The following is a 21,508-nucleotide window of genomic DNA, read 5'->3' on the forward strand; positions in this document are numbered from 1 at the left end:
GCTACCCCCATCCCTGATGGGCTCGGCCTTGGCCAGTGGCAGGTCTGTCTTGGAGGTGTCTGGCATTGGCTCTGTTCGATACAGAGGAAGCTTCTGGTAGCATCCTGCAGAAGCCATCCCTGTAGCCCCACCACCCCCACCACTACCAAAACCTTGCCACACAAACCCAATACACCTTGTCATATAGTGTTAGCATGTATTTCTGTATAGCACAAAATAATTTCCAAGAACTTAGTACCTTAGAAACAGTGGAGATTACAATACAGAGAATACACAAGAATTCTGCAAAAAGCTGTAGGTTGTTTGACATTCTGCATATTATTTTGCCTGAGAGATTTCTAATACTCATAAAGGCATGTTTGAACAACCTTAGTATCCTGGTAGATTTTAGCTTCCTTTATTCCAGCGGCATAAACAGTTGGAAGGTGATTTTGAAATCTCTTTAGGATTTTGAATGCTTTTATTACCACCTGACTCCAAGTATTTTTGTTGTTAGTATGTATCAAGAAAAAATGAACATCTTTTAAAAATGTGCCAAAAGAGAAATGTCCAGAAAGTTTCAGCTCTTAGGGGAAGAAGTATTTCTAATGTGAGTTCTTCTGCATCGAGTTTTCTCCCAAATATAATAATCAGTTGAAATCTTTGATTGCAGTGGGATCAGCTAATGCTGACACCTCTGTGAGCTGCAGTGGAAGCCAAAGGTACCTCATCAAATTCTATGGTAACAGCTTTCACCCAGTATAATCCTTTGGGCCTGTAAGAGAGATTCTGCATAGACAGAATCCTGAAAATGTCTTCCCTATGAAGAGAATGGCCTTTTTTGTTCAGTAATGGATTGTCTTATAAGTGCCAACATTTTAGTTTTTGGATACTTATACACCAGAGTTCAGGAATAAACGATAACCTAATCAGCAAGGCAGCCTATTACTAGTTTATTTTATTGTTATTCTGTTGTGCTTTATCTGTGTAAGAAAAAAGCAAGGGCTCATAGGGAAAAGACTTTTTTCTGTAATGATCAGCGTTATTTATTTTTCATTGCCTCCAACAGCTGTCAACATGTTGTTTGCATTAAGAACCTTCAATGAATCTCAACTGATTTTTGTCCTTTCCTTATCCCTTTTGAGAACCATTTGCAGGGTCTCCAAGATTACTCCTGCTCAACAGAAAATGGAGAAGTGCAGACAGTTTAATCAGTTCCAGAATACTCCAGTCTTCTTTCCTTTCTTGCATATACCTTTCCCTTCATTGTTTCTATACCTTTATCAGAAGAATATATCAGAGCAGGATGTCCATACCTTCCTTATATTTGGAGAAATAAAGGACACTGCTTAGTTTTGGATGAAGGGTCTTTCTTCCTGATGGTTTATTATCTTCTGGAAGCTAACTCTGGCATTGATTAGTAGACCTGAAAGATCATATACCATCTAAAAATGGTACTTTGTAATTTGTTCCTTATTTGGCCATGGTAATGATTTTGCCTGGGGAAAAATAAGTATCTTTGCATACTCACATGTAGTGACCTGGTTTGTACAAGAACCCTTTTCTCCATCAACTCATATGTAACATTCAGGGTTCTCTACAAATACTTTTTCATTTAACTCACAGTAGGAGGATGAACACAGAGAATTCACATCTAATTTATATTCAGGAAAGAGATTCTATTGCAGGTTTGATAGGCTTCATCAGGGCAAAAGAACACTTCTCTGAAACAGTCCAACAGTGACAGGACAATCGTAGATCACAATAAGGTCATGCCTTTAGTTGTTAGCTCATGTGGCCTGTACATGCACTAGTTGGCTGGAAACATTTTACATTTAATTTATGCATTCTAATTAGATGTTAGAGTATGAATACAGCTGGTAGATAGTAATCTTAAAATCTCTCAGTTGATAGGGGGATCCACTACAAATATGTAGAGATGTTGGTAAGGATGGCTTCTTCATTGCGAAAGAGTGGCATCTTCTAGTAAATGTTGCTAGGCAAAACTGGAGTGCTGCTCTGTATCCATACACTGATGATCAGAACAATGATTTTGGAGTGTGTATCCCGTCATAGTGCACTGCATGAGCAGGCAGGGAGGTGCTAAATTCATCCATTCTGTAATGACTCCATGTATGGAACTGTTGTGCCATAAAATTGCCATAAAATAATTGTTACAATCCGTTATCTTCAGGATCTTCAAAATATACTGCCACATCTTCTTAACAGATACTTCTCTGAATATCTAAATAGGCAATTGTACTGACACTATTATTCACCAAAGACTAATCTGTGGTTGGTAACATCAAGAAATAGGAAGATTTCTTCTCTAGAGGGGAGAAGCATCTGAGTTGGTAGGGAGATGTCTTTTCATTTCCACGCATTTCAGGTCTGTGCTTATCTACCACTACGCTTATCCTGTTGTGATTGAAAAAAAGCACTGTCTGAGGCACCACAGTCACTCTGTTCTGGCTTGAACAGTATCAGTACCTGGCATTCAGGAGCTTGCGAGCATCTGTTCTAGTCATTCTACATTTTTTTCCCCACACTGATCATTCAGACCAATAGACACATGCATCATTCAGGCCTCAGTTTTGATACAGTGAAGTGTAATAACATTTGACTACTTAAACGTACAGAACATTTTAGTTCAGGGTAGGAAACAGTCCATAACCTTTACATGTGCTACAAAATGGAAATGGTTTCACTTCAGGAGCAATCCATCTTCTGTGAGGGCTTTGTTTCTCAGTACTCAAGAATATTGGAGTTACTGGAAACTCATGAGCCTAGTATACATCCAGCGGCTACTTCAGCACTTCATCCACCAGTTTGGTAGCATGTAAATTCTCTTCATCCTACAGTGATTATCAGACTTCCATTTTAAGTTGAAGAATTAACTCAAATTTGGAATATTAATGTGATTCTTCACAATCTTACTTGTTTGGCATAACGATGTTCTTTGTTGCATACAGAAGACGGTGAGCCCTGGTGTAAGTGGCTTTGACTCAATTTACAGTCCTTTGTAAGACAAAAGTGATACTTTAGACCAAATCTCTACATTTCTTCCAAAAGTTCAGATTTTAATTTAAACCAGTTCATTCACCTCTTGTTCTAGTGGTCATTTGTCCAAAAGTAAAACATTTACTGATCTTTAAGAGTGTTTTTTTGTAGATCGGTATCTGTCAGGAACGTCAAAATAATCCTGAACTGGATAGAGAGAGAGAATAACTAAGATTCCACCCAGGCCCATTTTACTATATTCTTTAGAATTTGATGAGCTAGACTTCCCCAAGGAAATTTCTGTGAGGAAACAAGTGAATCTTGCTGTTTCCGTTAGGAGTATTCTTTAGGGGACCTAAGTAAGTCTGTTCTTTGCAATACTGTATGTGCTTTTGCTATAAAATATACTCATTGCTTTAGCATTTCATTCAGCTGTCTGGCTTAATAAAGCTGTACAGCAATTTTGCTTGGATTAGGCTTGCAAGATGCTTCTTCTCCTTTTATGGTATATCAGTTGTAAGTTAGCAGAATTGGGACGCTCATAGAGAAGTATTCAGTATAGATAGACTTGTTATTTTGGGGGTAATTTCACTCTGTTCTGACAGTGGGTGTATACATATGCTGCTCTGTGAGATGTCTTTTGTAGTATCTATAGACATTGTATTTTAGCTCTTCTTCAATCTGTGGCAATCTCAGGACCTTCCATGTCAAAACGTTAATAGGGGAGTCTGTTCTTGCTGCTCTCCAGAGTAATGACAGCCAGTAGCATGAAAATATCATCTAGACATGCATACTCTATCAGAAGACAGTATTTTCTGTACAATGTGTTTGTTGCTGCTTTGATCTCAGCTCTTTTAGGTTATTTGTTACGTGTAGTTCGTTTGATTCCTTTCTGTGTGGTGAGGGTACCAGGTTGCTCACTCTGGTTGAGTACGCTCATGTTCTCACACCTCACAACTCGTAGCTTCCTAACAGAGCTGATCAGAATGCACTGAATGGTTCAGGACTGAATAGTCTTGGAAAACCAGTGCATTATAGTGGTTCCTTCTCCCCTTTTGAGCTCTTCAGTTCCTACCCTTTCTGCTTGTGTCTATGAAAGCAGCACATCTGGTGACAGTTCCTCACCAGCTGCTGAAGTATACAGGTCCTTAAGCCTGCCATTTTACATACTACCTTTATAAGGGCGGAGTATCTGTTCTTCAATCATCCAAAATTCCTTCTTGAAATGGTGCCAAAGATTCAGAGTAGCCAGGCAGTTAGTTCTCCAGTACTCATTTCCAGATCTTATGCTTCTTTGATTGAATTTTATACTTCACATTCTTGATTTCATAAGGGCTTTACCATTTCTCTTCACAGGTCCAAGTCTTTTAGTTTGTTTCTTTGCTTGTTGCACTGTGGGAATATCCAGAAGTTCAGCTGACTTCACACAACAATTGTTGAGATGGCTTTCTGGCTCTGTGTGGACTCGAGGAACTTCTCCCCCCTGCCCCGCCCTGTGGTCAAAGCAAATTCTGCTAGATCTCTGGGCAAACTTAGTATCTGTATTGTGTGGTATTTGGACATTTGCCTTAAGGCCAGCTGGAGTTCTGTCTTTGCTTTCACCCGGCATTACGTTAGTCTAAGAGTATCCAGGGCTGTTTCAGCCTTCAATGGAGCGATGCTGCAGTTGTTTGTGAGAGTCCTCAGGCCTTCTCCTGGGTGGTAAAAGGCAAAGGTAACTGTTCAGAGTGAGTCGTTGCGGGAATGTACATGCAGACTCAAAGAAGAAAGGTTACTGGTCAGTAACTGGTGTTCTTTGAGAGGTACAGTCTGCATGTACATTAGTCTCCTACCTGCCTTTCCCCTCTTTCTGAATCTCTTTCAGGTTTGATTGTGCATTTAAGAGGAACTGAAGTGGTGGCGGATGCTCTCTGCCCTGTGTGTCATGCCTCAAGCAGGAAGAGGGGAGGAGCTAGAGCACCCCTCCCGGGACACTCCGGGGCAGGCCACCGGCCCACCCACTCTTAGAGTATATGTATGGACTAAGTATCTCAAAGTACAGCAGCCGTTCGTTGGTAGGTAAATTTTCTTTACTGTATTTCCACAGGTAAAGCACTAGATTTTATTTTAAAAACGAGTTCATTCATTGGCTCTATGGATGATATGCATGAACAATACACACACGGGAGAATTTATACCACAAATTGCATTACACTGAGCAGCTCCCTGTCTCTCTAATGGTTTCATCTCTTGCCTTTCCCCCCCATCCTTACCTCTTCGAGATATTTGAATATTTTCACTCTGTTCAATTTGTCCTTTCCATTGAGAGCTACACCAAAACCTGAAATTATACAAGTTGTAAGATTATTTTAAAAGTAAAAGGAAATGATATCTTGCATAAGTGTAACTAAGTGTATGAAGTAACATGTAAGATTGTATTTACTATAAGAAAATTAAGCTAGAAACTGAACTGGGTTCTGTAAGAATTGATTCTATTTTTAAAATTATATTGTTTTTTAAAACTTCATAGTTACAGAAAAGCAAACATTTGAGTTTAAACATTTCTTTCCACAGCTGGGTTCCTCATGTGTTTGGTTTTTTTAATCACAGAAGCCTTGTAGTCATTTTTTTTAATCCGCTGCACTTCCTGCCCATTAAACAGAACAAGCAGACGCAGGGTACAGCCTGGCTTTAACTGGAGATGTGTCTGCATGCAAATACATACCTGCAAATTCTGCAAGTGGTTATTTTCAAGTATCGTTTCTAAGACATGGAGATTATGTGAGTTGAGGGCTATTACAGAAATATGATTCTTATGTGTTTGTACTCGGAGTTCTCTGAGACGTATCACCTTTGCCTATATGATGGACATTCCCAGTAAAGAAGTTTAGAGTTGAAGCCATTAGAGTTGTCTTGGCAGCTCAAAGAAATATGCAGTTGGTTTTCTGTGGCTTTGCCATTTTTATGTTTTTGATAAGATTAAGAAGTTGCTTATCTGGGCTTAGCTACAGCCAGCAAAGTTCAGTGAAACTTCTGATCTGTGGTGCACGAGATAAATGTGCTGTAGATCTAGATACACATAGATAAAATATTGTAAAGAATTCTAGTTTTAGGAAGTTACTGACTTGTGTGTAATATCAAGCTACCTTTTCATATTCTGAGAAGAAACCCCAAAGTAAACCCTCTTTTAAACAGCCTTAGATGAACATTAATCTATGCAAAGGGAGAGAAAATGTGGAAAAAGCGGTCTTGTTCTGCACAATTAATCTGAAGTTTATGGCTCCAAACCCAAGCATTTATATCTTGTGATAACAGGTCTTTGAAGTGCTGCTTCAATTTTTTAAAAAAAAGAGAGAGAGAGAGAGAGAGTGCAATTGTTTATCTATTATTAGTGAGCAGTATTTAGTTGGTTTTATGCTTTTTTCCCTTTTCATTCAAATTGCTATTTTAGCTTGTGTTGTTGTAGGAATAATCGGAGGAATATATATTAGATGTCAAGATTCTCACTGGGAAAAGCAATACTGGCAAGGAGGCATTATGGTTTTATTTAATTTTTAATGGGTTTCAAATAAATTCTTAAGAAATACATAGAGGTTTTATACCTACTGTAATATTTATTTTAGTAAGTAAACATTTTAGAGAGAGGTCTTCTACACAAGACAGAAGTGAGACACATTGAACTTTGGTGCTTTTGCTAGTACTTTTTTATTATGTAAAGATGAGCATGTGTGCATGTATGCCCCCACACTGTATGTATCTGCCAAGGATAGGACAGGAAAGTTGTTTCAAGAAACAGACATGTTTGGAAAATACCTGACTCTTCTGACAGCTCTAAGTTCCATCCCTTCCTCCAGGCACCTGAGGAAAACTGTTATGTTGGAGTGACCTGTCCTTTGCAGTGACTAGCTGTGATTTCAAGACCTTAGCATGCACTCTAGGAGGATACCAGTGGTACCAACAGTAGATGGGAACAGATTTTCATAGAGAAGGAAACAAGTCTTGTGCCTTGCATCTCATACAGACTCATGGTTTGCATCTGATCTAGAACTCCTTGTAGATTTTAATTCTATTTATTAAATCATAAAACAAAATCACAATTTTTCTTGTTTATACTAAGACTAATATGTCAAGGTAGTTAGCTTGAATTAAGAATCCCTCCTTTGTCTTTCTGAGAGAAAACTGCACTTTTATTTTGTGGAGTCAGTCTTCTACGTGGCCTGTACTTGTCTTACCTTTCTCCAGCATGATAGGTAGAATTTTATTTTTTTTCCCTTAAAAAGCAGACTAGGTCAGCATTGGCACTGCCAGTCCTGGTGGTTTGACCAGCAAACACTTCAGTGACTGCACATCTCTCTGCTTGACCTTCCCTACTTATTTGCATAGATGATCTCTGTTGAGCATTGCACTTCAGTGCCTACTTTCCCCCCCGCCCCCCCTCCCCCATTTTAGAGATAATTATCATGAATAGTAGCTTTTAGAAGATGTGAAGTACTTTTTTAAAAAAGGTTACGTTACAGGCTGCCTAGGTATGTTGAACCTTGAAATATTTGATAGCTGCAATTTATTTCAAACGGAAAATGCCTATAATTAAATTTCCATTTAAAAAGTAAGCCATTTACAGAGTACATTTTAATCACTTTCTTCCTTTAGTTCTGCATTTCAGTAAAATAGTTGCATTTTTATGACTTCTCTAATACATTAGTGTAGTATTTAGAAAACTGTATTTAGAAAAACAACAACACAAAACAACTGAGATGCTGAAAACTGCAAATATTCCTGTAGAATCTTCAAAAGACTACTAAGTATGTTCAGTAAAATCTCAAATGATGAAAAGGTCTATTTAGACACACTGACATACATATACATACTTGCATTTCATCCAAGTCTCTTGACTACAGTGATTACACTCTGAACATAATCCTAACATTTCTTTTACTTTCTGCCTTTTATTGGTGGGGGAAGGAAAAAAAGGGTGGAGGCAATAGAAAATGTCAAATGTATTTTCATAATGTTTAGTATTTCATTTTCTGATATTCTTAAATCACTTTGAGATTGATTACTTGCAAAGTTATTGCTCCACACGTATCTCCATGCCTCTACATTTCAGCGAAGCTTTCAAGCAATAAGAGAAAGATTGTGAGCATAAGAAATAAAACCTTCACAAGAAATAGGGGAAAAAAATATTAAATTCATTTCAAGAATATATTAACATTTCTAAGGCCTTCCCTCTTTTTCGAACTGAATGTTGAACTCAGCTCTTTATCTTTCCTTCAGTGCTTTTATTTTATCAGTATTCATGTTCTTGCATGGTCCTCAGTACTTGATTTTCCCTGTTAAATTAGTAGATGAGCCATGGTGAGCTAAATAGAGAATATTCAAACTCCTAAATAATACAACAATGAGGAGCAATTGGGTTACTTTTACGTTTTCTTTTTCTTTTTTCCTGCTTTATATTTGTGTGCTGTGATGTGAATTTCCAATTCATGCAGTTATGTATGCTCTCTTGTGCCATAATGTCAGGGGTAACCTTTAGTGAGCTGGGGTCTGGAGTGGTTCAAGCCACGTGACTAAGCAAAGGTTGTTATGAGATCTTAACGTGCCAATTCCCAAAACTTGGTGGTCAAAATGACATCCAGTTTTCTTAGCAAATCTGCGACTATGCAGACTTTCTCTTCTTTGATACGTTTTTCCATATTCTCATTCACTATAATTGCTTCATTATGATGATGTTAGATAATCATAAATGAAAATTCTCAGACACCTTTTTAGCTCTTTTAGCATGAGACCACTAAGTGTGAAAGAAAATAAAATTGATATCTAAAATACAATTTAATACAACAGTTCTTCTTACTTGACTTGGATTGCTAAGGAAAGTTATCATTATAGCTTCAAGAACATACTGTTATGTTTTTTCCTTGCATTTTAAAATATACTGTCCTAGAGTAAACAGGATTTATTTGCGAATATAGATGTTATATAATTTTACAAAGCTTGTAGTTTTGAGGAGATCTGTGCTGGAGAACACAGACTTGTGCATTTATAAGCACTGTCAGTAGTTTCTCCCAGAAGCCACAATGATCATCTCAGTCACATAAAGTTGTTTTGAGAACTTCTGGATAGAATGCATGTCTGTAAAACGTCTTATACTAACTTACATCTGTTTCAAAGTCTGATGTTAATAAATGTATATGATTTCATAATTAAATTTCTTATTTAACATTGATATTTGTTCAGTAATTTCAATTAAATTTTAAAATTTTAAATGGTCCTTCATATGTAATTAGTGGTGCATATAAGGTAAAATGATTTCAAGGTTGCACTTTGCACTGTGCTAGAAAAATGTAGCGTGTGCCAAAATACCAAACATCTTTGTTAACTATAGAAATACCTAACCAGTTTCAATACTGAATATAGAATGGAAGAGTTACGTATGGATTCTTTATGAAAACCTGCCTGTTTGTATTCTTTTTAGCATTTCCCTATTCTTTCCTAAAGAATGTCTTAAATGGTAATAGTGTACATGTCATATTCCAGTGGTTAGGGTGTACGAAAAGTATGCATACGTGCTGGAAATCATTTTTACAGTCCTTGTACTATGCAGGAAATCACATTGATAAGAAAAAAGTTATACATGTTAATCCCAGGAATAAGCACCAGAGTATTTACTTGCAGAATTGTGTTCTAATCATTTTGGATGCATAAACACATGGGACTATTGTTACATTCTCGTAGCAAAGTGATGGCAAAAATAGGACAAAAAGAAAGACAAGAAATACCATAGGACTGTAGCATCATAGGAAAGGAACAGTCTGCAAGCGTTCAGCTCTTCTGTGTAGGCATTTAGTCTGGTCCACAGTGACCATTTTTGTATGCTGTGTAGTACTTCTGCTCCAGTTGCAGGCATTACTCATAGCCTCGATATCTGTGTGCAAGAGCAGCATACAGTAGCAGAAAGAGGACTGGAGGAGACTTGCAGTCTTTCTCAGGTTTAAATTCCTGGCTAACAGCATGCTTTATAATATTGTGTCAATGAACGGATGCCTCCGTCACTCTGAAAAGGAAATAATTAATTACACATGTAGAATTGCTCTACTTGATTATTTAAGTGAAGCAGCAATTGAGGACAGAAACGTAGAGTGCCCATGATTGTAATTAGGCTTTATTGCAAGAGTCTGCAAAAATTTACTAAGATAAGTAATCCAGAAACCTCAGTTATCTTCAAAGATCAGGGAACTGTTCCTTCCATTCTATCAAGGAATCCCTATTTGTTTCTCCTGTTCACTTACTTGCAGAGATTAGAGGATGGTACATTACTGGAGTTACAAAATACCCCACTTTGCTAGCCATGACCGCTGTGCATTCTGTGAGCAGGTTTCTTGTGTATCAAGGGGGACGTTATCTCACAGAAATTATTAATAAGAAGCAGTTATTAGAAACACAATAAATACTTAATTATAACCATGAATAGCTGCTGGAAAACCCTACCAAATTAAATTATGATGTATTTTCTCTCACTTGAATTCTTCAGATCAAAGCTGGGTGGTTTAGCTTGAGTCCTAGAATTTGTTTTAAATACAGGAGGAACTGACAAAAATTCTGTGATTTGCCCATTGCAACTCTGACTTATGGCAGTTTTGCATCTTGGACAGAGAGGTAGTGGAGGCCCCATCCATGGAAAACATTCAAGGCCAGGTTGGACGGGGCTCTGAGCAACCTGATCTAGTTAGTGGTGCTCACTGCAGGGGGGTTGGACTAGATGACCTCTAGGGGTCCCTTCCAGCCCAAAACATTCTATGATTCTATGATTCTATGACATTGAGATGCTTAAGTTACCTCCACAGAAGGAGATATGTCTGTAAGTGTTCAATTCACTGACTGAAATACCAGGTAGCACTAGCTTAGGTGTGGTGCCACAAGAATGCATCTGTACAGCTTTTGGACTTAGCGTGTCTTAATCTGATGGTGGCTGTATGAATTTGCAAGCCTGTATCTGCGGTAAATGTAGGGTCTCTGCACTATGCCACACACTGTAGGCATTCTTACCATGAGTTAATGATCTTTATTGGCCTTAAAATCAATGAATTTACATGTGAAAGACTAAGAACTCAGAGAAAGAATGAGGCAAGATTTTTCTGCGCTGGTGAAATGAACACTGCTCTTGAGAAAATTCAAATATCATAAGCAAAGTTTTTGATGAGCAGTGTTATAACTGGGATGATTTCAAGATTGGGCAGTGCATAGGAAGTCCAACAAGTAGTTCCAAGATGGGAGAGCGAGGGGGCTGATTGAAACAACAGCTCTTTGGAGCAAGAGATGGTAAGAAATTGTATGCTAGACCCAAGGGTATCTTACTTATTTAATGAGAGAAAATTAAATGTATTTAAAAGAGAAAATACAAAGAAATAGGTGGAGAGGACAGGGCACCAGATCTAATCCAAAGCTTAAGGAGGCAGCTGGGCTAACATTTTATTTCCATGCAGCAGAAAAACATGATTAATATAATTATTCTAGGGCTTCAATGAAATCTGAACAGGTTAGAATCATGGTTGTGTGCTTTTGAAGTAAAAATGTTTCTAGAGGAACTGGCTGTAATGACTTCATTTCTCCTTGTCTATCTTAACACTAGAAAATAACAGATAAAGGCTATTTTAGGATATTAATTCTTAAAAATATTAAGCTATTTGTTGGTTGGTTTTTGGTTTTGGTTTTTTTTTTTTTTTCCTAGAGGTCTGTAATTTTGTTCTGGCTTTTTAAAATTTGGTAGTAATTTTACAGTACTGTTTTCAGATCCAGATGCTGTATTTTGTATCCATCAGCAAAGTTCCATTGACTTGAATGGAGTGACAGTGATTTACATATCCTGTTGACTTAGTCTCATTTTATCTTGAAAGCTTATCATCAGTGAAACAGTAGAAGAGGAGAAAGATGCACAAAAATTATTTAATTAAATTTTTTCCAGTTGAAATGTTATATATTAATATTGTTTATGTAACATCAGTAAAGCCAAATACCGGGTCCCTGACCTAGAGGAATTCTCATTTGAAGACACAGTAAATTCAGTTCTGTTCAAAGCCAGTGGAGAATGTAGCTGGCCTGCTGGCAGCAGCAAAGGGACAAGTAGCCTTTGGTCCTCACTTGATCAGGTGGTGCTTCCTTTTTTAGATTCTTAAAATGTTCACAAGAATGTTTTGTGGGGTAGAGTTTTGTGGGCTAGAGAGAAAATATGTAAGCTGAATATCAGTCTCAGGTATTTTTCCATGGTTTTAAAAGATCTAAGTGGTACCTCTTGCACTTCTAAAATACAATGAAACCCAAGCTTACTGCCTCATAGTCAAAGGTCTTCTTACTGAAAGCTTATGTTTCTTTACTGTAACTAGAATTTGACAGAGATTTATATGCCTGCCTAAGTCCACTGGTGGAATAGCAGTAGTAGGCATTTAATTATTGCTTAGTTTATTTGAAGAGTTAGGGTGTATACTGATTTCTTTAGCTTTTTGTAGGCTATCACATGACTTTTTTTTTCCCTGTTAACTGGAATATTATCGAGCTGTAGCAAAATGAGGAACAGAGGAATGATTTCTTTTCTCTATAAAACCAGTTGGAGCTTGGCGGGGTTTATTTTATCTAAAGATAAATGCCTCATTACAAAAAAAACCCCCACAAAATCTCTCCCTCCTGTTGTATACTGATGAATTTTTCTTGATAATAATAATTTTTAAAATACATACAATATTAATCACTAACTTTGCCAAACACCATTTTTACACTGAACTTCTCAACTATTCTCTCAAATTTGTAGCTGTTCGAAGACGTGTTTCCAGATGAAAAAACAGAGAAGATGCCACCTCTTTAAAATAATTTTTCTGATGTATATCTATGTTCTTGAAACAAACAATTTTAAGATTTTAAATGCTTTTTACTACTGTAATTCACATTTTTTCAAAACGTAAGTCAAAAGTCAGACTTAATGCATTTATGTACGGGTCTGAGATGTGTGGGTTTTTTGTTGAGTTTATTTGAAATGTTCATATAATCAGAAACTTCTGGTAATTTACAGCCCACCTAAGTAGAGTGCTGTCCTCCAAATGGGGAGAGTAAAAATATGAATGTGATTTTAATAAAGGCAAGAGATAATGCAAAATGGGAAGTGGGAGGAAGGAGTAAAGAAAGGAGAAATAGAGACAAAACCTTTGGCTTTGCCACTTCTTCAAGCAATCCTTGGATATGTTTGCATGATGGAGCTTGCAGGCAGACACAAGTTTGTTCTACCTGCAATTTGGAAGAAGCTTTCTCTCACTTGGAAGTTAGATGGCAGCGCTAAGTCTGCAGAACATACATCTGAGGATTAATCTGAATTGGTAGTACTTTTTAAAATGTTATGGACAGTTTTATGACAATCAACAACATTTTAAGCTTTTTTAACCAGTGTATTGCTCAGATCTAATTTTATGATAAATAATAAACTTCTAGCCAACAGTCACCAAAACAGTTTGTTCCTCCCCAATATAATACTCCAGAAACATAAATGTGCCCTGAGCTTTTTCAAAGAATGAGGTTTCTTTGCTAGAATAAGGGTAGCTAAGTAATTGATCTGACTGATTCCTGCAGATGGATACTTCGCTGTGCAATACCGGAGTGTACTTCATGTGACACAGCTAATTCTGAGCCCCAAGCAGACATTCTGCTGCTGTGCTAGCTAAGTGATATAATCATATTGAGACTAAATAAATTTTCTGCTTGTGTCAAATTTGTATTGCCATTTGAAAGCTAGTTTAAAGTGTCATTTAAAAAATGAATGCAAATAAAATTAAACACTTCTCTAGTATCCTGAGTTCTCCAGTATTCTAAATCATTGAATTTACATGACAGATTTATCAAGCATTCTTAGTCCAGCCTTGGAATTGGTATGCACAGTCCTATTGAGATGTTGTAGGGATCGTAGAAAAGATGATCATAGATAAACTTTTGGTTTGCTGTACTGGGTGTATTACTGCATCCTTTGGTAGATAAGTTTACAAATATATGGTTCTTGCTTTTTTCAGCCTATTAAAAAGCAGAGCACAGAAACCAAAGTACTGTAATAAGAATCAGCAGTGTAATCTGAATTAAATGCACATATTAATATATGTCAAAGCATTATATTTATATCTCAAAATCAAAATAAACAGTGATATAAATGAATAACTGTGAATTCTTGTTTTCCATTTCAGGTCAAGAGATGGAGAACAGAATTTCAGTTTCCATTTCCAAAAATATTATGATGGATACTTGAATAATTCTGTCCTATGTTGGTTATAAATAGTGGTTTAAATTCTTTGTATAAAGAGCCATGAGTAATTTTACATTTCCTGGTACTTATTGTGTGTGTCTGTTTTTAAGACGTTTCAAATCTTCAGGTGTTTTCTGAGATAACTGTATCCCACGTATTACTTGTTAGATCTGACAGGATTCATGTTCTCTTTCAGGAGACGCTGATAGATTGGTGTGATGAAAAGGAACTTAATTTGATTTTAACAACTGGAGGAACAGGGTTTGCACCACGAGATGTCACTCCAGAGGTGAGATAGTCCTCAAATAAGAAAAATCTGCCCTTTGGTGTAGAACCTTATGAGTCTGGGGGAAAGGGATGATATGTTTTTGAAATTTCCTTTGTAAATTTACTTTGCAGTATCTCTGGACGGGTCAAGTGATACACGACTTGGAAGCAGAAAAAGCAATAGGCAATATAGCACAAGAGAATTACTTTGACCTTGGGTTCTGATCCAAAACGATTTTCAAACTAAAATGTGGCATAGTATAATAGAGTTCCAGTCCCCTTACAAAACAAAATTCTAATGGCTTTTTGGCTTAATTTTCCTTAGCACTGCAGTACAACACTGCTAAGCACAAACTTGTATGACTTTTGTTGTGTCCTGCACAAGGAAAAGTGGGTAAGAGAGATCCCTTAATTCTCCCTTGCAGGCTACTGCATTGACCACCACTGCATTAGAGGTTAGAGTGTGGGAGGCAGATAGCAGGGGGAAAAAATTCTGTGCAAAGCTGCTGTGGCTTTGCTTGACCCCACATTGTCGAAAAAAGCTAAACAGGCACAGAGATGGTGGTAACCTGCACAAGTAAATGTTGCACAGGAAATCTCGTTACATTCCACTTATAAGGAGCTAAGGTAAGGACAAAAAAAAGGAAACTTAACCTAATAACTTCATGGCCATGAGTTGTAATATGAAATGACTCTGTGATTGCTGTTTGAAGTATTTTTGTATTTATGGTTCCAAATTAGATTAATATGAATTTTTAAAATCACATACTTTTTTTGGTTTGCTTATGTTCACTAAAGGGCAAAATTAAGATTGAGTGTCTGAAGTGTTTATTTCCATAATTTAACATATTTAGATTTCTCTTAAGTACTCATATAAGTTTTCAATTGCTGTGACTTTCAATTTAGAGTTGATTTGAGTTCGTTATAACGTGCCTACAATGCTTTTTACTTACAAATGTGTTCTGTCAACTGTGGCTGCAGTTTAACTTTTTTTCCATTAGGAAGCTAAAAATATTTTTTAATATTTTTTAATTTATTTGTATGCCTAAACAAACCTGTATAGACAATGTTCCTGTACATTACTTCTGGTGGTTTTAGATTATATACTAGAAAGCTTCAGTAACTAAAATCTAAGGGTCTGGGTATCAGAAAATGGGAACAGTGTAAGATAACCACAGTGTGCTAGCTAGTGAAACTGCCTTTGCAGATGATTCACTGTGCTAAAGCAACGCAAAAGTGAAAAGTGTGTTGGTTGAATTGGTCTCTTACTTGCAAACTAACTTAATGGTTTTGAAGGTTGTATTCCCAGCACTGTGTAAAAGGAGGGCTGAATCTCTGCTTCAGTTTTCCTGATTTATTACCTTTATGCAGGGTTGAGCCTAGGCAGTAGTGCCAGAGGAAGCATTGAAGCCACTGCCAAAAATTAGCCAGAGGTTCTCAAGCAGGATTTGAGACAAGAAATAGACAGATGAGAACTTCACATAAACACCTAGTATTTTCCTTACATTGCTTCATTGCTGTTACTCAAACTAATAATTTGACAGGTGGTAATGATTTGTTTGATTAGTTTTGATGTTACAGTGAGCCATTTTAAAAATTATCTGAGTTGTTGAAGTATCTTTTTATAATCAAAACACATTGATATGAAAATCATTACTAACTTGTACTGAAGAAAAAGTGCATTGTTTTAAACATAATAGGTATGCAAGACTTCAGTTGGTTATAACAGAATTAAGTGTTCTGACTGTTGAATTATTAAAATACTTAATAATTTATATAGAACAGTATTTATTCACTTTTCACTCATTTAAGTTGAATTAACTTGCAAGACTAAACTTAAATCACAGTGGAGAGATTGCATCCCAGTTTTTATTACAAAGTGGCAATGATAAGGTTTGTTCTTATGATAGGGTTTATTAGATCATTCATTCAAACAAATGTTTTAAGGGAAGAAAATCAGTTTGCCAGTAGGTGTCATAACAAAAACATAGGAAGAAGCATAAGCTTTGGCCCCATATTTTATGTCTTTTGGGTCAATGAGAGAACCAGCTCAAAATGAAAAATTCATTATGTCAACATGAAATGTGCAATAGCAAGGAAAATGTGCATTGATGTAGGAAATGGTTTTAATCTCTTCCATGTATGGTATTCATCGAGCATGCTCTCCTCTCATTACCAAAATGATAATGAAATGATGTGATCATGACATTGTGCTATTGCGATGTCATCTTTAAGACACGGTTTTAAAACTGGTAGTAATTGAACCTGATACTGCAAGACATTTTAGCATTTTTCCTGAGAGTAGGGAGAGTAGTCCCTTGGGTCGTATTTCAGCTGGAATGATTCAGTCCTGCTTCTCCTTGATCCTCCTGTACTTTTGATTGGAAAACACATTTTTCTGCTTTCTTTTCTGAGCATAGATACATACCTGCTATTGTACTGTATAAGATAAAGCTAGTTTCTGAGAGTATTTACAGCCCAAAGAAGTAATGTTAATTGAATTTTGTAATTATTGATTAAATTGAATTAAGTGCCTAGCATAATGTATCTATTTAAAATAACCTCTTGAAAGTTCAGAAATTTATGATTAAGTTTCAATAAAAATTTCTGGGTTTCCCCACTCATTTTGCCTTTTGAACACTATAGCAGAATCGTAGCAGGTTATTACAGTTGTTTCAATGACGTGTAATGACTTCTTTTTCTTATAATGGAACAGATGATTTTACAGGTATTCACAATATCTTATTTTCCTTATCTGTCTCTGGTCCCTAAATTTATAGCCTCAGTTTAGTCAGTGGGTGGGGCGAAGCTTTTGAATTAGTTACTATGATTCACATTTTGAGGAGTGAGGGTCAATTGAATTCAGCAGTGTGAATATCCTTTGCCTTCTTGTCTACGTGACTAGAAGTGATGAAATGCATGTGGATATTTAAAACCCCAAATTCATGTAATGGATGGCTGAATTTGAAGGGAACTGTCTTGTAGATGTTACTAGTGAATGCTGCAATTCTTCATCTATTATGGCAGTTGATAGTAGTTCACAGTTGGACTAAAGCCAAAGTGTAGGCTTAATTTTGTAGCTACAACCACTTTTTTTGACTATCTTGTTTTGCCTGTAATTTATGGGGGTAGTGTTTAAATCCATACTGGAAATGCTCATACGCTGTTTGTTGATTTTAAAAGTGTTTGTTACTGGACAGAGATCAGGGCTTTACATATGGCCAAAGTTAATTTATTTAGGGAACTTTTGTATTTTGAGATGCAAACATTTTTTCCTTGGAACTACAAAACTTGAGCAATAGGCAGTTATGGTACTTACAGAATGTTAATGATAATATACATTATCTTCTGTGAAAATATTTAAATAATGTGGAAGCATTTTTATCTATCAGTAGGTGTCCTTTGATATAGAAATGTGTTTTCTTGATTGCTGTTGGTCAATACAAGGGAGAAAGGAAAAATCTCATTTATACAGGTGCTCTGTACAGCTTTTTATCTTCTGTCTTCTCTATTTTTACATATATTCTTCTGCAAAATTGTACATCAAAAAAATTCACTTGTTTGCCCCAACAGAGTCTTCTAGCTGTTTTCCTATCCTTCGTCTCTAGTGTGGCTCGCCAGTCTGGTTTGCTCCCCTACGAGACTAATTTTATATACTGAGATAATAGCAATAGAAGTCACCTTATTGTGCCTCAGCTGATGCTAGACATCTTTGAGCTGTGTTGCTATGTGTATTCACAAATAGTTCGGCCATGTTGCAGATAATTGTCAGTCCTGAAACTGTAAGATAAGACTTTAGAAGAAGCATAGAAAAGCTCTTTTCCATCATGTAAAACCAGACAGATGTTTCCTTAAGTCTTCTTCCTTTTCCAATGCTCTGGAAAAATTATGAATGCTCCTTTTGGTTCTTACTTCCAATATTTATGCACTTTTAAAACATATTTAGACATACGCCTGTTTTCATTTAATCTGACAATATATGCATATTTGTTTATTCTTTCATGGAAGTTCTCTAGTGCATGAAAAGAAATAGTCATTCTCTGGAAATCCCTCCTCTTTGTCAGCTTTTTTCTGGAAAAAGCGTGCTCAAAATGAATAAAATACTCCAAACGTAGCCACACAAAAGCTGTGTCTGGAGAGAAGAAATTCTCTATTCTGCTGTGATATAAAGTCTTTGTATGTTCGATTCAAAATTGCACCAGTGTTTTTATAATCAATATCAATTGCAAATTTTCTGTCACCTGGCTTTTCCCAGTTCCCTAAGGTATCTTTCACTGTTGCTGTTGCCCAAGTTTCTCCTTAGAATTTAGTGTGAATTTTTCCTCAAATTCCATTTTATTTCTACAGACTATTTTAATGTCTGTATCCTTCCATTTCTCTGTACCACATAATGTTGACAACCCTCCTAATCTCTATTATTTGTAATTTTCATGTGTTCTGTCTGTTTGCTTTCCCTTCAACTTTGTTAATGAAATGCTTGTGACACAACAGGGTACGTCATGTTACAGCCATACTCTCACAGCAACACGTGTTCCCCCCAGATTAACCAAAGTCCAGAAACATTTCCAATAACAATTTCCATTTAAGAGACAATCATTTAAACTAGGAATAACATGTAGGTTTTTTCGTTCTCCCTAGTTCAAATAGCACCTTTCCAGAGAAGCAAGATTTCTAGTATTGTTTGTTGTGGATATGGGAGTATTCCTGTTGTTCTTCAGTGCTATTCAACTGTTCTTAGTGCCATACCAAAAACATCTTAGTGTTGGGACTGGTCCAAAAGAAACTAATTTTCTTTTTACAAACTGTCACTTCAGGATGCCTCCATAGTGAGGAGGAATGGAGTCTTCATCTCACATGGGACATTAGTCATTTTATGGCAGGGGGGGGTGTTGTTTCAGTTTTTCACCCTTTGATATTCAAGATACCCTCCAATTTAATAACCTGTTTCAGCATTTATTTTTGTAGTCTATTTTAATACTGTAGTTTTCTGTATCTCTTAATGGAGGTCTTGCTCCCCGTTAAGTTTGATTTCTGTGTAGAGTTATTGTATAATGAAGTGTGCCGTGTATGTACAATGCCTGATCCTGTAACTTGCCATCAGACCTTTTGAGAACTATTGTTCTCCATATTTCTTATAAAATTATTTTTCCAGCTTGCTCCTAAAGGGTCTGAATTATGAAACCTTGCCAGGTGCATCTAGGCAACAAATATGCTTGACTGGAATAGACTGTTCTGTGACAGAGTCCTTCCAAATTCAGTGCTACTCTGTTGGAAGTTTATCATCAACTCTATATTGTACCATTCCCTTTTTCTTAGTCTTCCAGACAGTTCCTAGCTGATGTGATTAGGTCTTTATCCAGTCTGCTTTAATTTTTCAATAAAATCTATTATTTGAAACATTGTATTTGGTGTTGTGAAAATCCAAATATATTGTGTGCCTTATTCCTTTAATTAAAAATTCTATAAGTCCATTTTAAATCTCGTATTTGGAAGGCATGTTATTATAGCAGAATCGATACATTTAGCTGCAGAACAGTTTTCACTAAACAACTGTTACAGGCTTCTTCGAGAAGCAGCAGTATGCAGATTATTTGCACTACGCAGTACACAGTCAGGTTACAGAAGTACCCATGTCTTGGGAAATTCCAAACTGATTTAGCTGACTTACGAAGTGCTAAAAAGTGTGCTTTGTCTTCTCTTGTTTGAGTTTCTCGGGAAAACTTGATAACACACCAGCATCACTGAAGAGCTTAGTTGTGCTATCATCAACTGCAGTCGCTGCACGGAAACACCTGTGGGCTGCCAGGACAGCTATAGTGCGAAATGTGAGAGGGAAGGAAGCCAGATCCCATTTCAGCTCCATTTACTTGAATATCAGAGGTTACAGAAAAAAAAAGAAACCCTTCACCCCACCTCAAAGCCTGCCCCCCCCCCCAAAAAAAAAAAAACCAAAACCCTAAAGGATGGAGGAAATATATGCAGAGAGAGCATTCCTAAAGAATGCTTATTTTGATAAATAAAGAGGGCTTGGTAAATTCTTGATATTCTGCAGTTTTTAATGTCTTCCCATGTCTGTGCATCCAGCTGAGATACTGGATTGAAAGAACATAACATCTCTGAACTTGTTTCTGTCTAGGTTTCCCAACATAGACAAGTGTGAAGATGGTGGGGAAAAAAAGGAACAGGAATACAGAGGATACTTTTGTCTCTGTATATAGGATTGATGTGTCTAAAATGGAAAGCTGGATATTTTTGTGACGTTCCCTTTTTAAAAAGTTTCAGATGTCACAGTGGATATAGAAAAGGGTTAAAGAAATATATGATGGCTAGGAGAGATGCCTTCTGTGAGAGTTACACAACTCAGTCTGTTTAGTTTATCATAAAGAACACTGGGAAGTAACTTGTTTTTTACCTATACTTTCTTTGAGAAATAATAATGTAAGGTATATACTGTATTACTATTATTAAATGTCTGTATTTTATTTGGGAAATAATAATGTAAGGTACCAAGAGCTTTCTTAGTCAGCTGAAGAGAATTGTAACAATAGATGGTGATAGGAAGCTCGAGCCAGAAAAGTCTAGTAAGAAAATCATCGCAATGGAAGGTTTTTATGTGTTTGGGTTGGTTGGTTTGTTTAGCAATGAGAGATTAATCACACAAATTCCCTAAAGAAGAACTGTATTCTCTGCTGTAATCCTGTCAAATCCAAAGTGATTGACTGTGGGAGAGATGTCTTATAAAACTCAAGTTACCTTGTACTTCTTACAGAAGTCATGGATGATATTTAATGAACTACTCTGTGCGGAAGGCCAAACTAGATTCTAGCCTTATGTTCTATATATGTTAAATGAGAAGATAGTTTGAATCAAATGGATCCTGAAATTAATAAATAAGCAATTTTGTTTCCTGTATCCAAAAGGATTACATGAGTTGCTTCTCTGTCTCTTTTCTGAATATGCATAACTCTAATAATACTGGCTGATGATGCTGGGGCAAATATATTTGAAATTATT

The 21,508-nt window shown here is 36.5% G+C and overlaps 1 protein-coding gene across 5 annotated transcripts in view; it reads left to right on the plus strand.

Annotated features, from left to right (window-relative positions):
• GPHN (gephyrin) overlaps positions 1-21,508 on the plus strand; it is a 267,856-nt gene that overhangs the window by 108,687 nt on the left and 137,661 nt on the right. For 4 of the 5 annotated variants that reach the window (XM_035889816.1, XM_035889818.1, XM_035889817.1 and 1 more), the window contains exon 4: positions 14,424-14,516. In XM_035889816.1, the coding sequence (XP_035745709.1) occupies positions 14,424-14,516 (93 nt within the window). Of the gene's footprint in view, positions 1-4,894; positions 5,034-14,423; positions 14,517-21,508 lie in introns of those variants that run through there. The other variant, XM_035889820.1, reaches the window with a different exon arrangement.

The sequence above is a fragment of the Egretta garzetta genome, unplaced genomic scaffold (assembly GCF_000687185.1).
Source record: "Egretta garzetta isolate BGI_Z169 unplaced genomic scaffold, ASM68718v1 scaffold2, whole genome shotgun sequence".
Classification (NCBI taxonomy): Eukaryota; Metazoa; Chordata; class Aves; order Pelecaniformes; family Ardeidae; genus Egretta; species Egretta garzetta.